The following is a 20,038-nucleotide window of genomic DNA, read 5'->3' as shown; positions in this document are numbered from 1 at the left end:
TCACCCCTTGTTGACAAGATGAGACTGTCAATTTTGTTTGCCTGCCACATTAGGGGCCGTAAGGGGATGGGAAGCTCTGAGAAAGAGGAGCAGTGTAGGCAGCATAATTCACTGCGAATTGAAAAAAGAAGTCTAATTCTGATAAATGGTCGACCCCAATACATCCTACCTGTTATTACAACAGACGTGCCGTATCTGTGCAGTAAATTAGTTAAACCCCTAAAGAGTTTGATGGGAGCTTATCTTCAAGTGAATAATTTGAGTGTAGAGGGAGCTGTCTTCGTGACCAGTGTGAGTGATTTGTTTCATATTGAAAGGGATTGAAATGACTGGGCTCCACATCTTTAATTTGCAAGAACTTGCCTGTCCTTTATTTCCTGCATTTAATAAGCACTGTTTTTTTACTTTTTTTAATAGGTGCTGAACTGTATTTTACCTTTTGGATTTTCTTCCTATGAAAGGTTAATATTTTTCAGATTCTATGCAATTTAAAGCCTCAAGAACTGATGTTATTACCCAAACTGTTCATGTAGAAATGCCATGGTTTCATTGGCTAGTATAGTATTTTGTCTTCACCCGTTGTTCCAAAGTCTAGCCCCTATCCCTACCTTTTACCTAACATTTAGAGGCAAACTAAACATGATGAAATACATGGAAGCACTAGCACGCAGACTGAAACCTTGGCCCTGTTCAGATAAATGTGAATTTTATAATTTAGGTCAGATCAGGATTTCAAACCTTTATTATCTTTGCTTAGATTTATGGATTTTTTTCTTTTTAATTGAAACAAACAAACAAACAAAAAACCTGTATCAAAGACTGCTGAGAGAGTGACAAAATTAGAACAGTAACTGAGAAAATAATTTCTTCAACAGTTTCCATTACTAATTAAATTCCAGGAACTGTTGTATTGTTGGTTCTCTTCAGTAAATGGGGGAAATGCTTGCTGATTCCTTCTTGAAGAAATGTCAGAATTAAGGCCATGTCTTTTCTCATAAATATGTACACTGTTATATTTAGCCAGAGTCTTACTTTCTGGTTCTTTGATTTTAGCTGCATGAAACTCAGCACTTTCAGTCTGCAGAGATTCTGAGAAAGCATGAAATTCTGGGTTTACTTTCTGTTATGTTCACCTATTCTGAGCCTTTCTATGAGTTTCAGGCTTAAATAAGCAGGAAAGGAACATGAAATTGAGGTAAGACCACAATACTTTGCCATATTAGCAAATTGTGTTAGCAATTAAAATCATGTGACATTTTTAAACAAAACCATAAATCTTCATTGACAGCCTTTGAGGTGAAAAGAAACAAAGAGAACTTTGCTTTAACATTTCATTATAGGTAAAAACATAGGCTGAATATTGAGCTGAAGATAGGTGTGGAAAAAGTTTCATGGGAGGAATAATGAAAGTTTCATTGTTTTTGATATTTTAAACCAGATTGACAGAGCTTAGTTTTAAACTAAGTGTAGCAGGATGATAGCTTGTATAGGGCCTGTACAACCTGAGTGGTTACTCCCATATCCAGCTTTAATAAGGGGTTTGCCAATCTGTATGTAAACCACCAGACAAATGTGTCCTGGCCTTTGATTTTGTAACAGAACCTTCTTCAAACTGCTGAAGGTTGTGTGGTTTCAGGTTTTGTAGCCCAACACTAGCTTCTGTCTTCTGTAAAAAAAAAACAACCCAAAACCCCCTACTATTAGTTGGAAAGAACAGAATTTAACAGAAAAGAATTTAATGTTGACTTCTAATGCATTAAGTCTCCAAATGTAATTTTATTGTATTACTTAATGCTGGGATCACTCACTGTATCTTAAAGCAAAGCTGCCCAAAGACTGATGGCCCCCTGCTGTGACCTCCTGTCTGTGATTTCTTTGCAGTGTTAGAATGATAGGGCTGGGTGGTATTACTTTGGCAAATCATGCATTTTCAGAACATTTGAAGTATAAGAGATTGGGATATTGTTGTATTTGGAAACAGGAGGAAAAGATGTGGTGGGATACAACTGGAAATGTTGAAAATATTAATTTCAGAATTTTAATGAACAATACAGTGTTCTTTGATGTTTGAGTGAGATTTTCATCAGGGAACTTTGTTGCTTACAGTGAGCCAAGGAGGAGCAAGGGGCCAATACCTAGGATGTTTAACTGGGACATCAGTTGGCTTGGCCTTTCTGTCTGACTGCATCAGGGACTGGAAAATGGGTTTCCTTGGTCCCTAACTGACTGCCCAAACAACTATGCTGCTATTTCATTCTCACTCTCTTTTTCTCTCATTCCCTTAATACTTAAGTGTAATCATATTTTTCTCTCACTGAAAAATTAAGAAAATAATGCTTTATGTTTCATTTTTAACAGCCTGCCCTGCCCCAAACTGTGAACAACACATTCAACCCAATTTTTCATGCAGTTGGTTTTGTAGCTTGAGTTCATATATATATATATATGTATATATATATATATATAAACTCAATATATAAATACTTGAATTTAAGTAAACAGAGTATGCTTTATCATCCAAATTCCCTAACTCTGCTGTGCGTATCAGAGATGAGGTTTGTCATAGTGCAGATAGGACTGCAGCCACGGGTGCATCCAAAGTTGGCCTTGAGTCATGCATAGGATTCATGCCAATTTCTATGCCAGGATAAATTCTACTCTCTGATAAATTCCTCCTCACTCACTTCAAAAAGAAATAAAAAGACTGACTAAATAAAAATAAACTAAAATAAAGCTGCCATTACATTTTTCTTTCCAACAAATGGATAGTAAATTAACAAAATCAGATTCATTGACAAGTGTAGAAGGAAACTGCTGAAGAGAACCCAGTCTGGATTTATGAACTGTGTAAATGGCATGTACGTTTAATTGACCATATTTCCTAGGCTTATAATCCCCTTTCTTCTCTTGATGCATAGTGCATCTCTCACTAGAGGAGCTTGCTAGTAGTAGGTGGGGTGGAACCGACAATGAATTCTAATTATGGAAGAATACTTCCGTGAACTTCACAAGGGAAGGAAAATACTACCACCAGTGGGATCATGCCCACAGTCAGAGAGCTGCTGTAGTTGGTGTAGCACTCTGCATTATGCTGCTACTCCTGTCTGACAGGGCAGTGGTGAATTGGGAGGTGAAATACCCTTGCCACTTCGCCACAACCACAGATTTCATATGTATCATCATTATCATCCTTACAGCAGCACTGATCCATTCTTAAGATCATTGAATTCAGAAGGCTGAATTCACTCTGGTGAGGACTTTCCACCCACTTTTGCCCATATGTCTAATTCATGAATAGTAACTTGAAAGAAGAATGTTAATTATGTAGAAAAAGCAGGCATTCTGGGCCTCCTAAAATAAACCACTTTGCTAAAACTTCCTTACCACAACAAGGTACATCTCAAAACATCTTGGAAAAGTACTCTGCTCGTTTTTGAGAGTACATGACATGTAGTACAGAGATAAACAGATGTTTGGACATTCTTTGGCACACACAGTATTTTAAATTCTCAGAACTAACCCTTTTCACCATCCTTTGTTGCCTAGGGTGGGATAGATCTGGTAACTGGAGCTGAGTGAAATATGCCTTCACTTAAGCTCTTTTGACCTTGTATTTCTGCCTGGAAGACTTCATTCACCAGTTGTCTTTACGTAATATTTCCATTGTGAGGATCAAATGTCATTTTGGTAGTTGATGTACAAATAAGCAGTCTAATCCAGAGTCATTCAAAGGATTTTATTAGGTCAAATATTTTATGTTTTCTATACATACATACACCTCTGCCATTCATTTATGTTCTTCAAGTTTTTTTCCTGCAGATGCAGTAGCAACTGCAGTGCAAAGGACACCAGAGATGGCCTTAAATTAGCTAGTATGAGGAATAATGGAGCCATAGCAAGCTGAAGCTCAGCTGGTTTTGGCATATCTTTTCGTGATTTTCTGCCTGTTTGATGGCAGTGTTCATGCAGTGGCATAAATCACTCTGCCCAAGCTGTGCCTCAGCTTACTCAGGGAACATTGTTTACATGTACCTGGGAGCAGTATTCAGAGGAGGAGGGGTAGCAGCATTGTAAATCACATCAGGGAACAGAATGACTGAAGCAAGAAGCTGCAGATGCCATGGGGAGGAGTAGATAAACAGATGACAAGGTGGCTAGCATTGGCTGAGGGCTGGTAGAGGTCATGCTAGGATTTGGGATTGACAAGGCAGGGGAGAAGGAGTTGGATTAGGATGGAATACTTTGATTTGGTATGGAGAAGGTGGTCTGGGGACTACTGGAGCAATTCAAGATGGCTGAATGAGTATATTTTCCAAGAAAAAAAGCAAGGAAGATCAGCGTTGGATGAGAGGAGCAAAGAAATAGCTAAATTTATCAAGACAAAAATTAATATGGGCTTGGTCAATATGCTACTTTTTTCTTCTCATGTCTCTCTGACGTTTGCAGCTACTAGGTCGGAGTACAGGTTGTCAGCCACATACTCTTCTGCCTTTCCAGCTGAATGATAGTCTTCATAGCTTCACAGTAAATCATGCTTCATTTCTGCCCCTAAACTCAAGCCTATTCTATTAGGCAATTGCCAGTGATTGCCTTTTCCCAGAACATCTCAGTTTTTAAACTTCCTGGTCTGTACTGCTTCTCTTTCTAGTCTGCCTTTATCCATACTCTTCTTTCTTAATTCCATTTTTTTGCTTATGAATCCATTATTTGTAGCTGTCCTTACATACATGGGCATGTTCCTCCTACACAGAACTCCCTTGTCATCTTTTCCCAAAGAAACCTTGGGATTGCTGCTGTCAGCGCCAAGAAATGCCTTCTTTACGCAGGGCACTGCTCAAGCAGCATCCTGCACGGGGTACTCAGTCTGCAACTTAGGGTGCAATGCTACATTTGATTGAGTAGCAGATGGGAAAGGGGTGCAGGGTCAGGCTCCAAGCACTTTAGACTGGTGTGTCTATCAAAACATACTTTTCCTTCCCTCCTACCCTAAGGATCGTTCAGCTACTGCAAATGTGTCTTGCTAGTACCTTCAGCACACAATATTCTTAATTCTGAGCAAAGTTGTAGCCCCTGTGACTTTGGTTTTGTCATAAGATTTCAAAACTTCTGTGTCCAAATAAATGAACTTTTTCCCACAATTCTTTCCTCTCACCCCTACCAGAATGTTTTTGCATATGATATTTAGGGACAGTATTAAACACAAGTGAAATAGATTAAGAAATGAATGTAAAAGAATCAATTCTCTTGAACTGTGGTTGCATAATGGAAATCGACTGCTATGAATGAACCTCTATGTTCAGAAGTTATGAACAGCAGAGCTAATGCACTGCCATGAGTTCATCTTTATTATTGCATTACACCTGAATCAATTGATAAAGTAGCTTTTTTTTAAAGCGAGGAATGGCACTTAATTGAATAAAAGTCAATGTAATTATATTAGGAGAATCCAACAGTACTGCTGACAGCGGAAAAGGGACACTACTGAGCAGAGTGCCAGAACTGGTCCACACATTTCTGCACATCGTTTGCCTGACAGATATTATGGGCTGGTACATACTTTAACTAGATTACTGATTGCCACTGCTCTAAGTGAGAATTGAATAAAGGAGGCATCTCTTCTTATCAGAGCATCAGTAGGGTTTGCATCCTTACACTGGTCTTTCTCAGAGTGGCCTCTGTCCATCTGGGGCTCAGCGGTCCCCCTTTAACATGGTAGTTTATTCTTATCTCTTCATTCAGTGGATGCTGAAGTTATTTTCACTGCATGCCTGGCTGCCATTTTTCTCAGCAGCAAACCAAGAAAATAGTAAGTGCAAATGCATGGAAACTACAGTTACAGTTATCCTGACTAGTTTGTACACTGCAGCAAATTCCCATACCAGGGGAGTGAGGAGGGGAGAGAGGGGGAGAAATCATAAGAAGTAAACACATGAGCACATGAGTAGTTCTTAGTTAAGCGCTATGATGATAAGCACAAATGTGCTTTTATGGTCATGTAATAACACTGGTCAGTGTGGACAGGCCTTCACAGTAAGCGTTTCCTGTACTGCACTTAGCAACTTTATGTGGAGTTGTATGCCATCTGACACCAGGAAGGCAAGGTACTGTCAGTACTACTGTTTATCATTCATGTATGTGCACACTGCATGCATCTGTTCAGAACTCATTTGTGGATGATAATGGGATGCTGTGAATATGCTTTGATTAATTTGCTTTATGTTTTTCATATTGTGTGGTTGAGTCAGTATCCGTCAGGACAACAGTATAAGTGAGATTACAGCTGACAAAAAACAGTTTCACAGTCAAGACTTTTTTTAAAGTCTGTATTTTATTGGTTTCAGATATTATTTTCTTTTGTCTTTTTTTAAAACCAGATATGTCTGGATTGGAATGTGAATTTGTTCTCTCTCTCTCTCCTCCCCCTCCCCCTTTCTTTCTCTTTTCTCCTCTCTTTTCTCTCTCTCTCTCTTTTGTGATCTCAATTTAGCAAAAGATTAGAAAGCTGATCTTATCACAAGGTAAGCTCAGCCTTCCTAAGTGCAGTGTGGGGATATGCATAATTACACTTCTGCGCCTCAAAAAAGCAGTGATGCTATACTTGCTTGTGTGAAAGGAGTATTTCCCATGTGGGAGAAAAACAAGGAATACTCTCCACTTTTTTCCACCCTTGCCCATACCTCTCAACTGTCTCTCATTAGGAGAGAAATTTTCCATTCTGGACCCCCCCTTACTGGAATAATTGCATCCCAAGCAGACATGATTCAATTAAACTGCAGTTTAGTATCAGTTTTATGTCAGAGAACAGTTACCTGCATGTGCAGGTGAGTGGGACGGATCGCTTCTATTGGTGTTTTCTTTATTTATTCCCATAAGTTATGTGCAACAGATAGATGAATTGTGAAGTAAGTGATAGAAAATTACAGAAATTAACTGCACATCAATTTAATATTCCTACATTTGCATTTTCCTTCTTTATCTGCATTGTATTGCTGTACCATGTTTGGGACTTCAGCTGGTTGAGAGGTATGTTTGAAAGGGTTTCTTAAAGTAAAAGCTTCCAATAAGGAAATACTGCTAATAGCTATTGTTCCCCTTCTTCTTTTTTGTTACTGTAGGACCTGAATGTCTGTAAAATATATGATCATTGTTATGTCTTCCCATGCCAGTTTTATACCTAGTGCTTTTTTGCAAATTAAAGTATTCCTATGTTAAAACTCTCTCTTTCTCTCTCTCCCCCACCCCCCCCACCCCCCCCACCCCCTCCCCCGCCTCTTTCTTTTCCCTCCTACATTTGGGCTCTGATCTGCAATTTATAATGGGCAGACAGACTGGTGAGTCTGCATGTTGTAAATTGCGGGTTTGGGTCCTTAGCTTGCAAAGAATGTTACGCAGTAGAACTTCGCTAATTCTTTTTTTACTGACTTGAAAATCCAGTCACCCTCCAAAGAAACTGAATAAATATTTGTTGTTTCCTCAGCAATGGTGCACATTCTGAATACTGAACCCTAAAGTTTTCTAATACTGAAAACTTTATACTGATTTCTTATTATTAAGCACTTCAACAAAACAAGCATGTTCTGTGGTCAGAGGTCTCTGATGTCTGTTATGTTTGTCAGTTCCATTGTTAATTCAGAAAATGCAGTTTTTCAAAGAGGGTTTCCTGACACTACTGCAAATCAGTGAGGTTCTACTGCAATGGGTGAATAAAGCCAATGTCAAAAGTGGAGAGTAGAATATAGTATTTAAAATAATAGGCTGTTTTACACAGTTACTAACACAAAGGCTTACACTGGTTGCAAATGTAGAGCTTGCTTTCTTGAGAACAAAGGCCCAGATCCTGTAAAACACTTGAGAATATTTTAACTTGCAGCTCTTGGGATCTGGTCCAAAGACCACTGACGTCAGTGACAGCTTTTCCAGTGTCTCTTGAGCACCCACAGTGACTTCAGCACATACCTAAACCAAAGCCCATGCTTAAGTGTTTTGATTGATTTGGGGCAAAATTCTCATTGCCATTAGCAAGCTTTTTTTTTACTGGAAATTACACTGCTTGGGTCAGTCAGCAATGCATCAGACACAGTACTGGGAAGAGTACAGGGAGGAGCAGAAGTGCCCTCCCAGAAGGATGGAACCAGTGACTTTGGCTAAGATTTTCAGAAACTTACATGTAGATTTCAGAGACTCGTTCTCCTAAACCCTTCAAGTCATCTCCATCTTGATTTGGCCTGATTCTGAATCCTTTTATACCAGAATTAAATTATCAGAATCAGGACCTCTGACTATGTATCATTCAGTTGCCGTTATTTTTTTCTCCTATATTACACTTACACAGTTATGTGAGTACATATATATATATAAAAACTATATTTATATGTATGTATGTATAAATTTATAAGGATATGGATCTAGAGATAGACATAGACACAAATACACATAGATATTCCATATATTAATAATATTTTCTCTTGAAGCAAGGCAAGGGCAGCAGGGATTCAGGAACCAAGAAGAGCATTTTGCATTTTCTGCTAGTGCAATTTATTAGTTTGTAAATGTCAAATAAAAGGGCTATAGCTGCTGCTGGGGACTAATGTTGAGGAGCAGCAGCTGAAAAGAAAAACAATATGGGGGTGGTTAATTTGCTTGTTTTGTTTTGGTTTTATGTTGCAATTTGTTCACTTATAACAAGACTGAATTTTCCAAGAAACATGGATAGGGGTTATTTTTATGATAAATTATTGATAAATCAGAATTTGGATTTGGTGCTTGATGACTGTATGTTTAATCAAAAATACTGTACATTTTTCCTTTTCTCCCTTCCCTCTTCCTTTCCCAGACACAGTGCTAACATAAACCTGCACCGTAAACTGTTGACCAAAGAACTGGATGACATGGGCCTGGACACCTCACAGCCTTCTCTTAGTAAGGACCTCCGCGATGAATTTTTGGTGAAGATATATGGCGCTCAGCATCAGATGGGGCTCGACATAAGGGAAGACACCTCCTCACCTGCTGGTACTGAGGATTCCCATATGAATGGGTACGGCAGGGGCATGTCAGAAGACTATATGGTCCTAGACCTGAGCACCACCTCCAGCATCCAGTCCAGCAGCAGTATCCATTCCTCAAGAGAATCTGATGCAGGAAGCGATGAGGGCATTCTCCTGGACGACGTCGATGGGGCAAGTGACAGCGGGGAATCTGCCCACAAGGCAGATGCCCCTGCCTTAGCTGTAGGTATGGGCACCGATGTCCCAGGATCCCTCATGTTCAACAGTGTTTCGGTGAGCAACGGTGGGATAATGTGTAACATTTGCCACAAAATGTACAGCAACAAGGGAACCCTCAGAGTGCACTATAAAACAGTGCACTTGCGAGAAATGCACAAATGCAAAGTCCCTGGGTGCAACATGATGTTCTCCTCTGTCCGTAGCCGAAACCGGCACAGTCAGAACCCCAATCTGCATAAAAACATTCCTTTCACTTCAGTAGATTAGTTCAAGGATGGACACAGCATAATGCCAGCTCTCAGAGAGGGCCCACCACATCTGAACTGCCATATACAGTCTCCCTTTATATATATATATATATATATAAAAAAAAAAAAATACATATATATATAATCTTTTTCTTTTCTTTTTTAATGAAAGAAACACCAGGTGCTTTTTCCCCTTTGTTGGTTGTTGGGTGGTTTTTTTTTTCCTTTTTTTTGGGATAGAAACAAAAAGGTGGGATCTTTAATTTGGGGGGAGAGACCCTTCATAAAAAAAGCAAACTAAAACAAAAAAACAAACCCACAGAAAACTTGCAGTTGTCCCTAGTTCTGTTAGAATGTTCTTGGTCATCTCCAAAGAGACAATTTGTTCTACCCATGACTTTTGCCTGAAAAAAAAAGAACAAAAAACAACAAAAAAAAAATGCAAACAAACAAAAAGAAAAAAAACCGATCTACTTAGTTGTCTTTGTGTCTTCTAAGCATTGGGGATAACGTTCTACTAAGCATGGCTGTTAACACTTGTATATATATATTGAGCCTTGACAGGCCTATGATGTAAAACAATTGTATTGATGGTGGTTTAACTCTTATTTTTTTGCTTAATTTTTACAGTTACATTCAGCTGTTAGATAAGCAGGAAAAATAGTTTGCTGGCTAGTTCTACTCATTTATGTTAGCTTTAATGCACATTTTTAAAAGAACCACGGTCTTGTTTTAACTACCTGCTAGATATAAGTAATACAGAGGTGCTGGCATGCTTTACAGTACCTGATCTGATACAGTTTTTTTGTCTTGTACTATTACATAAATCCAGTCATGCACTTTTTCGTACACTACAAGGGGATGTGTAATAATATCCATGCTTTTTTTTCTTAAACTATTGCCATATTTTCAGTAAGTGTCTTTAAAAAAATACACTTAGATAAAAGTGGTCTGGTCAGTATGAGGGCATGAATGCCAAACAAAGAGTATTAGTGTTTAGTGTTAATACAAAAGTGCCAACTTTGCACACGTTTTGAAAAAAGAAAATGTAGTTATTCACCATAACCACAGTTGTAGTTTTTGGACTCCAGAAAAAAGTACTGGGGAGGGAAGAGGGGTACAGTGAAATACAGAATTCTTGGTGCTTTTTTCAAGTGCCAGTTATTACTAGAAACAATAGTGCATCCTTATTCCTTATATACTACATTACATAAAAGAAAAAAAAACAGAATCGTGTCATATGAATCAGTGGAAACTTTTTTTTTTGTCAAACATGCATAATATTTGGGGATATAAATGCTGATACTACTTGTCACAGAACAAAGATGAATATAATTTTGTGTGCTTCTTACTATGGCCTGGATTTTTTGTGGTGTTTTAAAAAAAAAAAAAAAAGAACAGGGAAATAATGTTAACTATGTTGTTCTGTAAAGTTGTCTTTTTTGCAATGGAAAGTGCTGTAGTATGATTAAGGCATGTTTTATAGAAGCAATCAAAAGAAATTAATGGCAGAAGCACTTAGAAGCTCTGAAAACATATGCTGGACTTTTTATTGGGTAACTTTCCCTTTGGATAAAATTAGAGGCCAGAAAAAAAGGATCTCTAGTTGTGTTAATGTTTTGTGTTTCACCAATACGGTTTGTCAGAAAATAATGAAAGTCCAAGAAAGAGAGCAAGCAAGAGAGCAAGCATGAACAGGAGAGGGAGAAGGAGCAAGCAGTTGAGAAATGCAGAGAGAAAGAGAGGCTGTCCTATGAATCTTTTTTGTTTCCGGTGTTTACACATGTTGCTTGAGCTGGTAAACCACACTGGCAGCCTGACTTACCACAACATACTGACTGAGTGATGGTATTTACTTAAGTTCAGTCTACAGCCAAAACCATTAGGGTGTGTGTTGTAGACTCTTTTCTTTACAAAAACAATAACAAAAGCAAAAACAAACAAACAAACAATTGAAAACCCAAGGGATATTTCAGCATACAAGAAAATATTCCTTCAGTGAGAATGTGTTCCTTTTCTCTATTTACTGACCCAGAACATTATTATTCTTAGCCAAGAGTTAGAAATGCTCCATTGTTTCAGCTTGTCATTGTTTTGATTTGCTGTGCATTGTGATTATTCTTACCTTTATGTCCACTTGAGTACTTAACTCCTGTTACATGTTCTAGAGGAAACTCTTAATATGGATTTCCTCTTTTTTAGTACTCTTCATGCATTTCAGTATTCTTGTTTCCAAAAGTAGGAATCAATAGCTAATAAATCAGTATTTCCAGTTGTAGAAAATAAAAGAAAAATCTTTCTAAATGAGTTCTCACTAGGTTCCTATGGGTTACAAGCCTCTGATCATTTTTTGATTCTGTACACTGATGAAGCCCTGAAAACATTTGTGTATCCCATATAAACTGTAAGGAAAATTTACCTTCTGGTTTAACAAAAAGAAACTTTATAGCAAAAAGCTAAGCAGTTTCACTGACTTTTTTTCTTTCATCTTTTTTATTTTTCCTCAAAGTCTCAACTACTTTGCCTTGTTAAATTGAGTGGAGAGATCTGCTTCGCTTTGTTTTATGTTGTACAAGCTCAGTGTGTTTGTGAGAAAGGGAAATTACAACAGTAAAGGTGCATTCTTCTGAAACACATGGACCTTTATAGTGTTATCTGTACTGCACTCCCGTCCCTCCTCCCAAGCTATTAGGAACAAGCAAGATGGAAAGTCTAAAAAACAAAACAACAAAAATTGAATGATATCTACAGTAAGAAAACCCCACTGTTTTGTAGTATGTATGGTATAAATAAATACCATTTTTAATGAAAAACACATTTGAGGGATATAAATAATTCCTCACTGAATGCATCACTGTTCTGCATTCTCATTTCACTCAGTTTCTGTTAGAGGTCAAATGGTTTTGGTCAACTTGTTTGGAAACTTAAACATCAGCAGTAGATAAATTCAGCAGAAAAATTACGTAGAAAAAAATCTGTTTATTACACAAAATGAAACAGGACATTCTAAAAGTAAAGAAGCAGGCACAAACCTCCAAAAACTTTTAGAAGCTCTGCGATCCTACTTCTATGGCATCCTAAACTTCATTCAGATTTTATTTAAGCCGTGTAGGAGACACTATCTCCGTCTTGTGGACAGAATATTACTCACTGTTATTTCTAGGCGAATCAAGTGGTTTCTTCAGTGCTAGTGATACTAATCTCAGAACAGTCTTTGTTTTAGAAGGGCACATACACTTATGTTGAATTGAATGGCATTTCCCTCCTTCCTACTTACCACGCATCTCTATGACAATCTGTATTTATCAGAATTGTTCCTGTGGTGGAATTTGTATCATCTAAAGTTATCTGAAAAATCCTTAAAAATGTTGTGTGGTAGAAGTTTTGTTTTACTGACAGAAAGTAGCATCTCTGGGTGCTCAGCAGCGACCCAAACTGCAGTAGGCATAATGACCAAACACCTCATGTGTCCAGCACAGGGCATGGCTCTAATGGTGTGATGACAAGATAAGTGTTGTGCAGTTATTTATGCCATCACAAACCTGTGGCTATCCCTTCAGTTTCCAAACCTGTCAGTCTAAACCTTTTTACAAGAATTAGACCAACTTTGAGGAGGAGACTCTTCATTTTACATGGAGTTTGTTCCTTCTTGTTTGCTTCTTATAGTTATTGTGGTCACTCTTTCCACATTGTTTCACTGTTTTCTTTCTTCAAGGTAGTTGTATTTTTCTGTAAATATCAAAAAGGCTTTGTCTACTTTTAGGAAATAACTCTTTGTACTGAACCTCCTTTAGAAACAGAACTACTTGTCTGGAGGTTGTTAAGCATTTTTCTTTGTTTTGGAGGGGAGGGGTCAGGAAAGCATGTGATACTGGTTAATAACTAGATATCTTTTGAAAACCTGTATGAAACAATTTGGAAGGAAAACAGGATAGTCAAAGCACAAGAATGCAAACCAGAAGTTTTAATACCACTGGTGGCCCCTTCTCACTGGTTAGTCTTGGACAGATCATATCACTTACGTATCCATTTGTGTTTCAATCTGTTAAAATATGGCTAACACTAATATGATCTTCCCCATAAGGGTGCTCCTCTGAGGACTAATTAGCTGGTGTTAGTAAAGAGCTAATTTAAGTCATAAATATTTTTGCACACCTTACAATATTTAGTCAATTTTTCTGAGCTGTATCTCAAACAGGGACATTTTTTTATGGCTGAGATTTTAACTTTGCCTCTCAAACTGCAGCTGGCACCATGGTGACACTGGAGTTGTGCATACAAAGTATAAGCACTCTGTCACTCAGTCACAACTCAATTTGACAAAACATGGAAGGTATAGATTAAGAAGCCTATTAGCACATACACACTGCTCTTAAAGGTCTCTCAAAGGCTTTTCATGACTGAGCTCACAAAATTTGTATGTTTTCTATGGATCTGTAGCTATTTTACACAGCAGAAATTGTGCACCATATTTGCCATGAGTAAACTTCAGTGCATTCCTTTCCTTCCTTCCTTCCTTCCTTCCTCCTTCCCTCCCTCCCTCCCTCCTTCCCTCACTTCATTCCATTGTGGAAATGAAAAGGTACTTTCTCTGCCTGTTCCAGAATTTTATAAGTTTTCCTTCATCTATGCATTTCCCATTCCATCCCCAAAAAAGGAACTGTTCAGGAAAAAGAGTAGGGTCAGGTTCTAAACAGTAAAGTAGCTGCCAAGGGAGGTCAGCACCTCCATTGATATGGTCCAGTACAGCTAATAGGAAGTGGGGCTGCAGGGATCCACTTGAGTTTTCCCCGAGTTTTAGTCTTCTCAATTAACACAGTTAAGGATCTAGCATAGCTAATTATGTGAGGTTGGCATGTGCCTAAGCAACAAGACAAAGAGCTGTGTGGGTATCTGGAAAGCTCAGAAACATAATGATTCAAGGTCTGATCTGTTCCAAAGTTAGGAACCATTTACAAGACGAGAGATTTAGTTCCAAAAATTTCTCCTTCAATGCATATGATGTTTTAAAGTCAAAGAAGTGTTTCGTTTGGACCCATTTTTCACAAGGTTGTGAGCAATGTCAGCTGCCATCAGAAAACAGAACATCTTTTCAGAAATGTATTTGTACTCCAATTCTGCAGGACATTTTCACAGCATCATTGGTGGTAGGGGAAGGAATAAGGGAGGGAAAGTGTTTGATCCAGGAGTGCACACATGCTCCTCTAAATTTTATTGTGCCAGTTATGTGAAGAGAAGTATTACTCCTTCTTCTGTCCCCAGAATGTTTTTGTCATTTTTCTCTTTGGGTTGTGTTAACAGAATTACTCTTTTTTATTTCAAAAGAGAAGCAAAAGTGTCTGTACTAAGGGCAAGGAGGCAGCAGGAGTTCTCTGTGGGGAAAAGGTGAGTGGCAGACATATCATGGCAGCTGGTATATGTCAGTTCCTTCTTAGTTTGTTTGTGGTTTTTTTTTTCTTATGTCACTACTTTGCTGCTATAGTAACTCAACAAAACAGTGACTGTAGTGCTACTTTGCTAGATATGCATCAGTATATCGTGCTGTCGCCACATGATGAGTTGGGCTTTTTTCCTCCTCCTGTAGGGACATAAAAGGAACTCTTCTCCATACCCATTTTTACTTTATGAACAGAGCAACATCATATGAGGGACTGAACCTTTCACCCACATGTTTGCCCAAGTACATGTCTGTTCCAGTCCCATGGTTTCTGTCTCTTCTTGCCAAGCAGCATTATCACTGCCTTTAAAATGGCCTGTAACAGAGTGATGCAGCAACTTTTTTACATAAGTAATATTATCTCGAGTCTGTAATTAACCTGTCTTATGTGGCTTGTTTTCTCTGGTCAAGTCATGATATTGAATGACAGCTTTGATTTTTTGATCAAGATATTGATCATGTATATCCTGATGCTGTTGCTGTTATGTTTGGCACTGGCACTGAAAGGAAAACAGTTCTGGACCACCAAAGGGTTAAAAAACGGACATGTTTTTGACAAGTCCTCTGACTTTTGCCAGTATTATTGTTCATTATGATGACACTGTATTTTTTTTAATAGCAGCTGTAGTTGTCATAAAACTATTTTCCCATTCCTCTCCTTTAAAGTGTGATGTTGTAAATTCATGTGACCTTTCCTGCAAAGAATAAATATTTCTTTTTTTATATAAGATCTCAAGACAAGGCTTGGTTTGTAACAAATAGTGGCCCATTACAAAGCAGGAAAAAAAACCTGAGCTGAGCAGAAAGAAGCTTCAGTTCAATTTCACCTCATATCTTTCTAATAACTTACTTGTCACTTTATTACCTTCCAGTAATGTGAATGCTGCTGACAAGACTGTCACACTAACAGCAGACAACACCCTCTCTTCCTTAGCCCCAGCTCTCCTGGCTACTTATTGCACTGGCCCTGAAGGGACACAAACTAATAGTGTGCTTTCAAGTTCAGCACTTGGCCATCAAATATAAAAGGATGCGTAATTGCCTGTTTATCCCCTGTGAAGGGGAAATTGAGTATAAGAACGAGGCTTTCCCTCCCCGTTCCTTGACACACACACACACACACACACACACGCATGCACACACACATCTGCAGTGAGTGAAGGGAAGTCCCATCTGGAGCACTTCGATTTGTCTTTGGGAAGCCCAAGGCTGCCACTGGCTGCTCTATCGAGCTATCAGGCAGACAGTAACAAGATGGCTTCTTAACAAAAGGTCAGCTGAGAAATACTGTCTGTGACGGCACTTTTGTCTGCTTATGTAGCAACTAATTGCTTTGTATTGGCATAAGCCATACTGTGCCTGCTAGAAATAGTCATGTGAATTTGCTACAGGTCTTGCTGCGTAGGTTCAGTGGCAAACAGAATATGCAGAGTTTTCTTTTTCTGGTTTAGCCCATCCCTTGGCAAATTTCAGAGCAGTGCCATCCTCTCAGGTTTCTATGGTGAATGCCAATTCAGATATCGTTTCTGCCATGATAGGAACATCTCCTGCTGAGGTCAGTGTGAACCTCTGTAAAGTGTTAGGGAAACGTATCTGAGACACAGTCTGCTGCCCTCAGACAAGGAGGAATTATTTCTGATTTATCCCTTCATTTACAATAACACTGCCAAAATACAGGCTCCACAAGCACTTCTCAGATGAGGCCATCAAGAGAGAGTTTGATGGTGAAGTAGGTTGGGAGCACATACTATGTTTTAAGGTGTTCTAAGTGCATGAAGGCCAGCATACCTGGCTTCAGCCACTCCCCTTCCTTTTTATTGTATGCTGACTGGCTGCTGAACAGCAGTTGAAAATTCAAGTGGGCACAGGAGCAGCTGAAGCGTGCGTTCGTTGCAGGGTCAGCAGCGTTCCTCTGCCAAGATCGTAACACCAGATCCTGTGTGCGCCTGTGGGTGCTGGACACTGTGGGTTGAATGGTGCTGGTGGCCAGTGTAGCACCGAAAAAGACAAAGACAGGTTTCAGGCAAAGCCCAAGACTGGGAGACCTAAACACAACCATTCTGGGGTTCATTGTTTTTCGTATCCTTGGATCGATTCATGGCATTAGTGGGCTGCAGCTCCTCTTTGCTGGTTCCGGATGCTAATACTGTCTCCAGCACTATGTGGTAATTTGATGTTTGCTGCAACAGAGGTGATGCTACCCACTATAAATATGCTGAGGCCTTTTACCAGTCAAAGGTCACTGATCTTTTCCCTCCTTTTCCTTCCAAGTGCATCAGAAGCTATAAGGGTGAAACCAGCAGACAACTTCCTGAGGCCTGTTTGTGTCAGAAGTGTAAAGGCTGAGCCCTGATTCTGCTCCCCTGTCAACTCCATGTGCACAGGGCACTGACAGAGGTGGGAGCAGCCGGATTAGGTGACCTGCGCTGATGAGTTTGGGCAGGCCTAACAGCCTTTCTTTGTGTATCATTTCTGAGGCTGTTTGTGGAGACTGAGGACTTTCTGATCAAAGAAAGCATTTGGGTCCCCTGTGTGTGTGTGTGTGTGTGTGTGTGCGCGCGCGTGTGCCTGCACACATGCGTGAGTGTGTGTCAGACAGACAAAGAGAGAAGGAGAAACAGACACAGCACTTAGAACAAAGAGCCTTAAAATTAAGATTACAAATGGGCAAAATTACATAACTTTCATCACACTTACCTATAGGTATATTTCCTCTTATGCGCTTAAGAGCATGAGAAGCATGAGTGAGCAAATGTCTAATGTGTAGAGAGGTTTATTCAGATGTTCTACAGATTTCATACGCTGCTCCCTTCAAAATTTTGGAGAAAATATTTTAGGAATATTGAGAAAAGCATCCAGGGCAATTACACTTCTAGATAAGAGAGAGCGAGACTAGCTAAGTGATGCATAAAGATTTTATAAGGCATCCGTTGTCAAACAAAAGGTTGAGAATGATCAGAGGATAATGCACAGTTAAGATGGCAAACTCATCAATAGTTAATCACAACCTGTCCACTTCTGTCATGAAATGCAAGAGGCTGTGAACAGCAGCTCTGGGGGACCAGTGGCACTCGTGCACACGCGTGTGTGTGCCTGAGTGGGGAAGCGTTACGCAATGACCACATCCAGCTCAAGACTTCAACACACATTCCACCTCCCCACCCACCCCCACTTCCTGTGCTGATGGGGCAGAATGTGTCCCCTCCATCAATGCTGTGAAACAGTACGGTAGCTGCACAAATTGTGATTCTAGGGGTGTTCTTAGTCTACCCGATGACCTATGGAGTAAACAGGGTCACTTAAGCTGTACAAACTAAGGCTGATTTCTTCATTATTTTTCAACCATACTGTTACATTTGGATTTTTTTTTTTTTTTTAACAAACCCTTGTACAATCTTCAATCATGGTCTTAATCTTCCCATTTTCTTCAGCTGTCCCCACCCCTTCTCCTTTCATTCCAAGAGAGTCTTTAATTAAAATTCTCTCAGAAAAGTAATACAGCCTCCTGATGTTCTCCATTTTGGAAAGTTTTATGCATTCCATCTGTGAAAATGGTCACCGTTTGTAAAGTGACAAGATGAATAAAATGGCCACTGTTGTGTGTGTGTGTCTCATTTAGCTATTTATAAATATGAAATTCAGCATGCTGCTTTTTCTTGTGCAAACTTTGGTTCCTATGTCATATGGGGCTCCTTTCCCATAACGTGGCTGTTTCTGAATGGGCGGCATTTGTGTTCTCAGTTCATGCCTCCTGCCTCTCCTCCAGTCTATAAAAAAAGGTGATCTGTGTTCCAGTGCAATGTATGTGCGACAGGTGTGCAAATAAGCTGATCTGAACACATTCAAAATTTGCCCTGGCCGAAGGTCCACACACTTTTACTTACCGCAAAGCAGGTCACTGCAACCTGTTTGTACCTACGAATATGTCATTGCAGGGGGCTTACCCCTGCAGCCAAAGGGGTTTGGAGTTTCTTTGTTTCACTGAAGGCTCTTGCTCACTGGCACAGTTGTTGTTTAACAGCTTTGACTGAGAAGGTCACTTGGGCCGAGCAACATGGCGATTTCCTGTGTAGCCGTCTGCTGTGTTTCAGTTCTCCTGAACTGGAAATACGGGAGCCTGACTGGGGGTTCATGCGGAGATGTAAGCTGAGATAAACTGGACTTGAACCTTCATGTATTTGGGGGTCTGTAGGGGCCTGGCAGCGGGTTCAGTCACAGAAGCAAAAAGCCTGGAAAACCCTTTCTCGGTGGGCATGGGAGGGCTCTCACAGCCTGCGACGCACCGGCCGCAGCAAGGGGGCTGCTGTGCGGAGAACGGCGGGCTCGCTGCTGGCTCACAAAGCTAGGCTTGTTCCAGTGGACTTTGTCGAGACATGTTGCTGGGGTACCCCCCCCAGGCACAGGAAAATGTGGAGTCGGGGCCTGATGGACATTTTTACAAAGGTTCTCCGTTTGGAATAGATGAGGCTTTTTCTTTTCACTGTTTGTTCTCAATGTGAGCAAAACGTGAATGCTCTGCTGTCCTGCCTGCAGAACCAAAGCATGCACTATGGAATATAGCTGTACAAGGGGATATGAAAAAATGCATCATGTTGATCTAATAATCGTGACATTGGTAGCTTCATAAATACTGTATGTACTCTAAACAAGTTTTTTCCATTAGTAGTCTGAGGGAATTAAAAGTCCTGTTTTTAATTTGACATTTCTTTTCTTGTATTTTCTGTACTGTAACTGTCCTACAGTATGTCTTTTGCATAAAATGCATAAGGTTTTGGGGATATAAATGGAGTTTTACTCATACTTTGTCCAAATACCTCTTGTAATTTGTATCAAAATTCTTGTACAATTTTTATATTAAAGATTTATCAGTCACTGATCTTTCTGTTTGTCTTTACCCTTCTTCATTTTTTACTGATTCAAACAATACACCTTTCCATTGAAAGGCATATGGTCATGGAAAGATGCTTCCCTGCAAAGCTTGCACAAGGCCTCTTGTAGTTTGAGAGCTGCATACTACGTTTAAGAGGTTTGCATATTTGCCAGAAATTGAATAGGTAAAAATTTTGGGGAGGACGTATAATTTTTTTTCCCTGGCTTGCACACATTTCCTCAGAAATGTCATGATT

At 39.5% G+C, this 20,038-nt stretch overlaps 1 protein-coding gene across 7 annotated transcripts in view; it reads left to right on the top strand.

Moving 5' to 3' along the window:
* BNC2 (basonuclin zinc finger protein 2) overlaps positions 1–19,790 on the top strand; it is a 342,418-nt gene extending 322,628 nt beyond the window's left edge. For 5 of the 7 annotated variants that reach the window (XM_069776358.1, XM_069776359.1, XM_069776360.1 and 2 more), the window contains one exon: positions 8,834–19,790. In XM_069776358.1, coding sequence (XP_069632459.1) covers positions 8,834–9,494 — 661 coding nt within the window. In that variant the 3' untranslated portion in view covers positions 9,495–19,790. Of the gene's footprint in view, positions 1–417; positions 462–6,487; positions 6,519–8,833 lie in introns of all 7 variants that reach the window. The other 2 variants (XR_011323263.1, XM_069776363.1) reach the window with 2 other exon arrangements.
* The last annotated feature ends 248 nt before the right edge of the window (positions 19,791–20,038 follow it).

The sequence above is a fragment of the Haliaeetus albicilla genome, chromosome Z (assembly GCF_947461875.1).
Source record: "Haliaeetus albicilla chromosome Z, bHalAlb1.1, whole genome shotgun sequence".
In the NCBI taxonomy this organism is placed as follows: Eukaryota; Metazoa; Chordata; class Aves; order Accipitriformes; family Accipitridae; genus Haliaeetus; species Haliaeetus albicilla.
The sequence above is the reverse complement of the archived record's forward strand: the minus strand, read 5'-3'. Positions and strand labels throughout refer to the sequence as shown.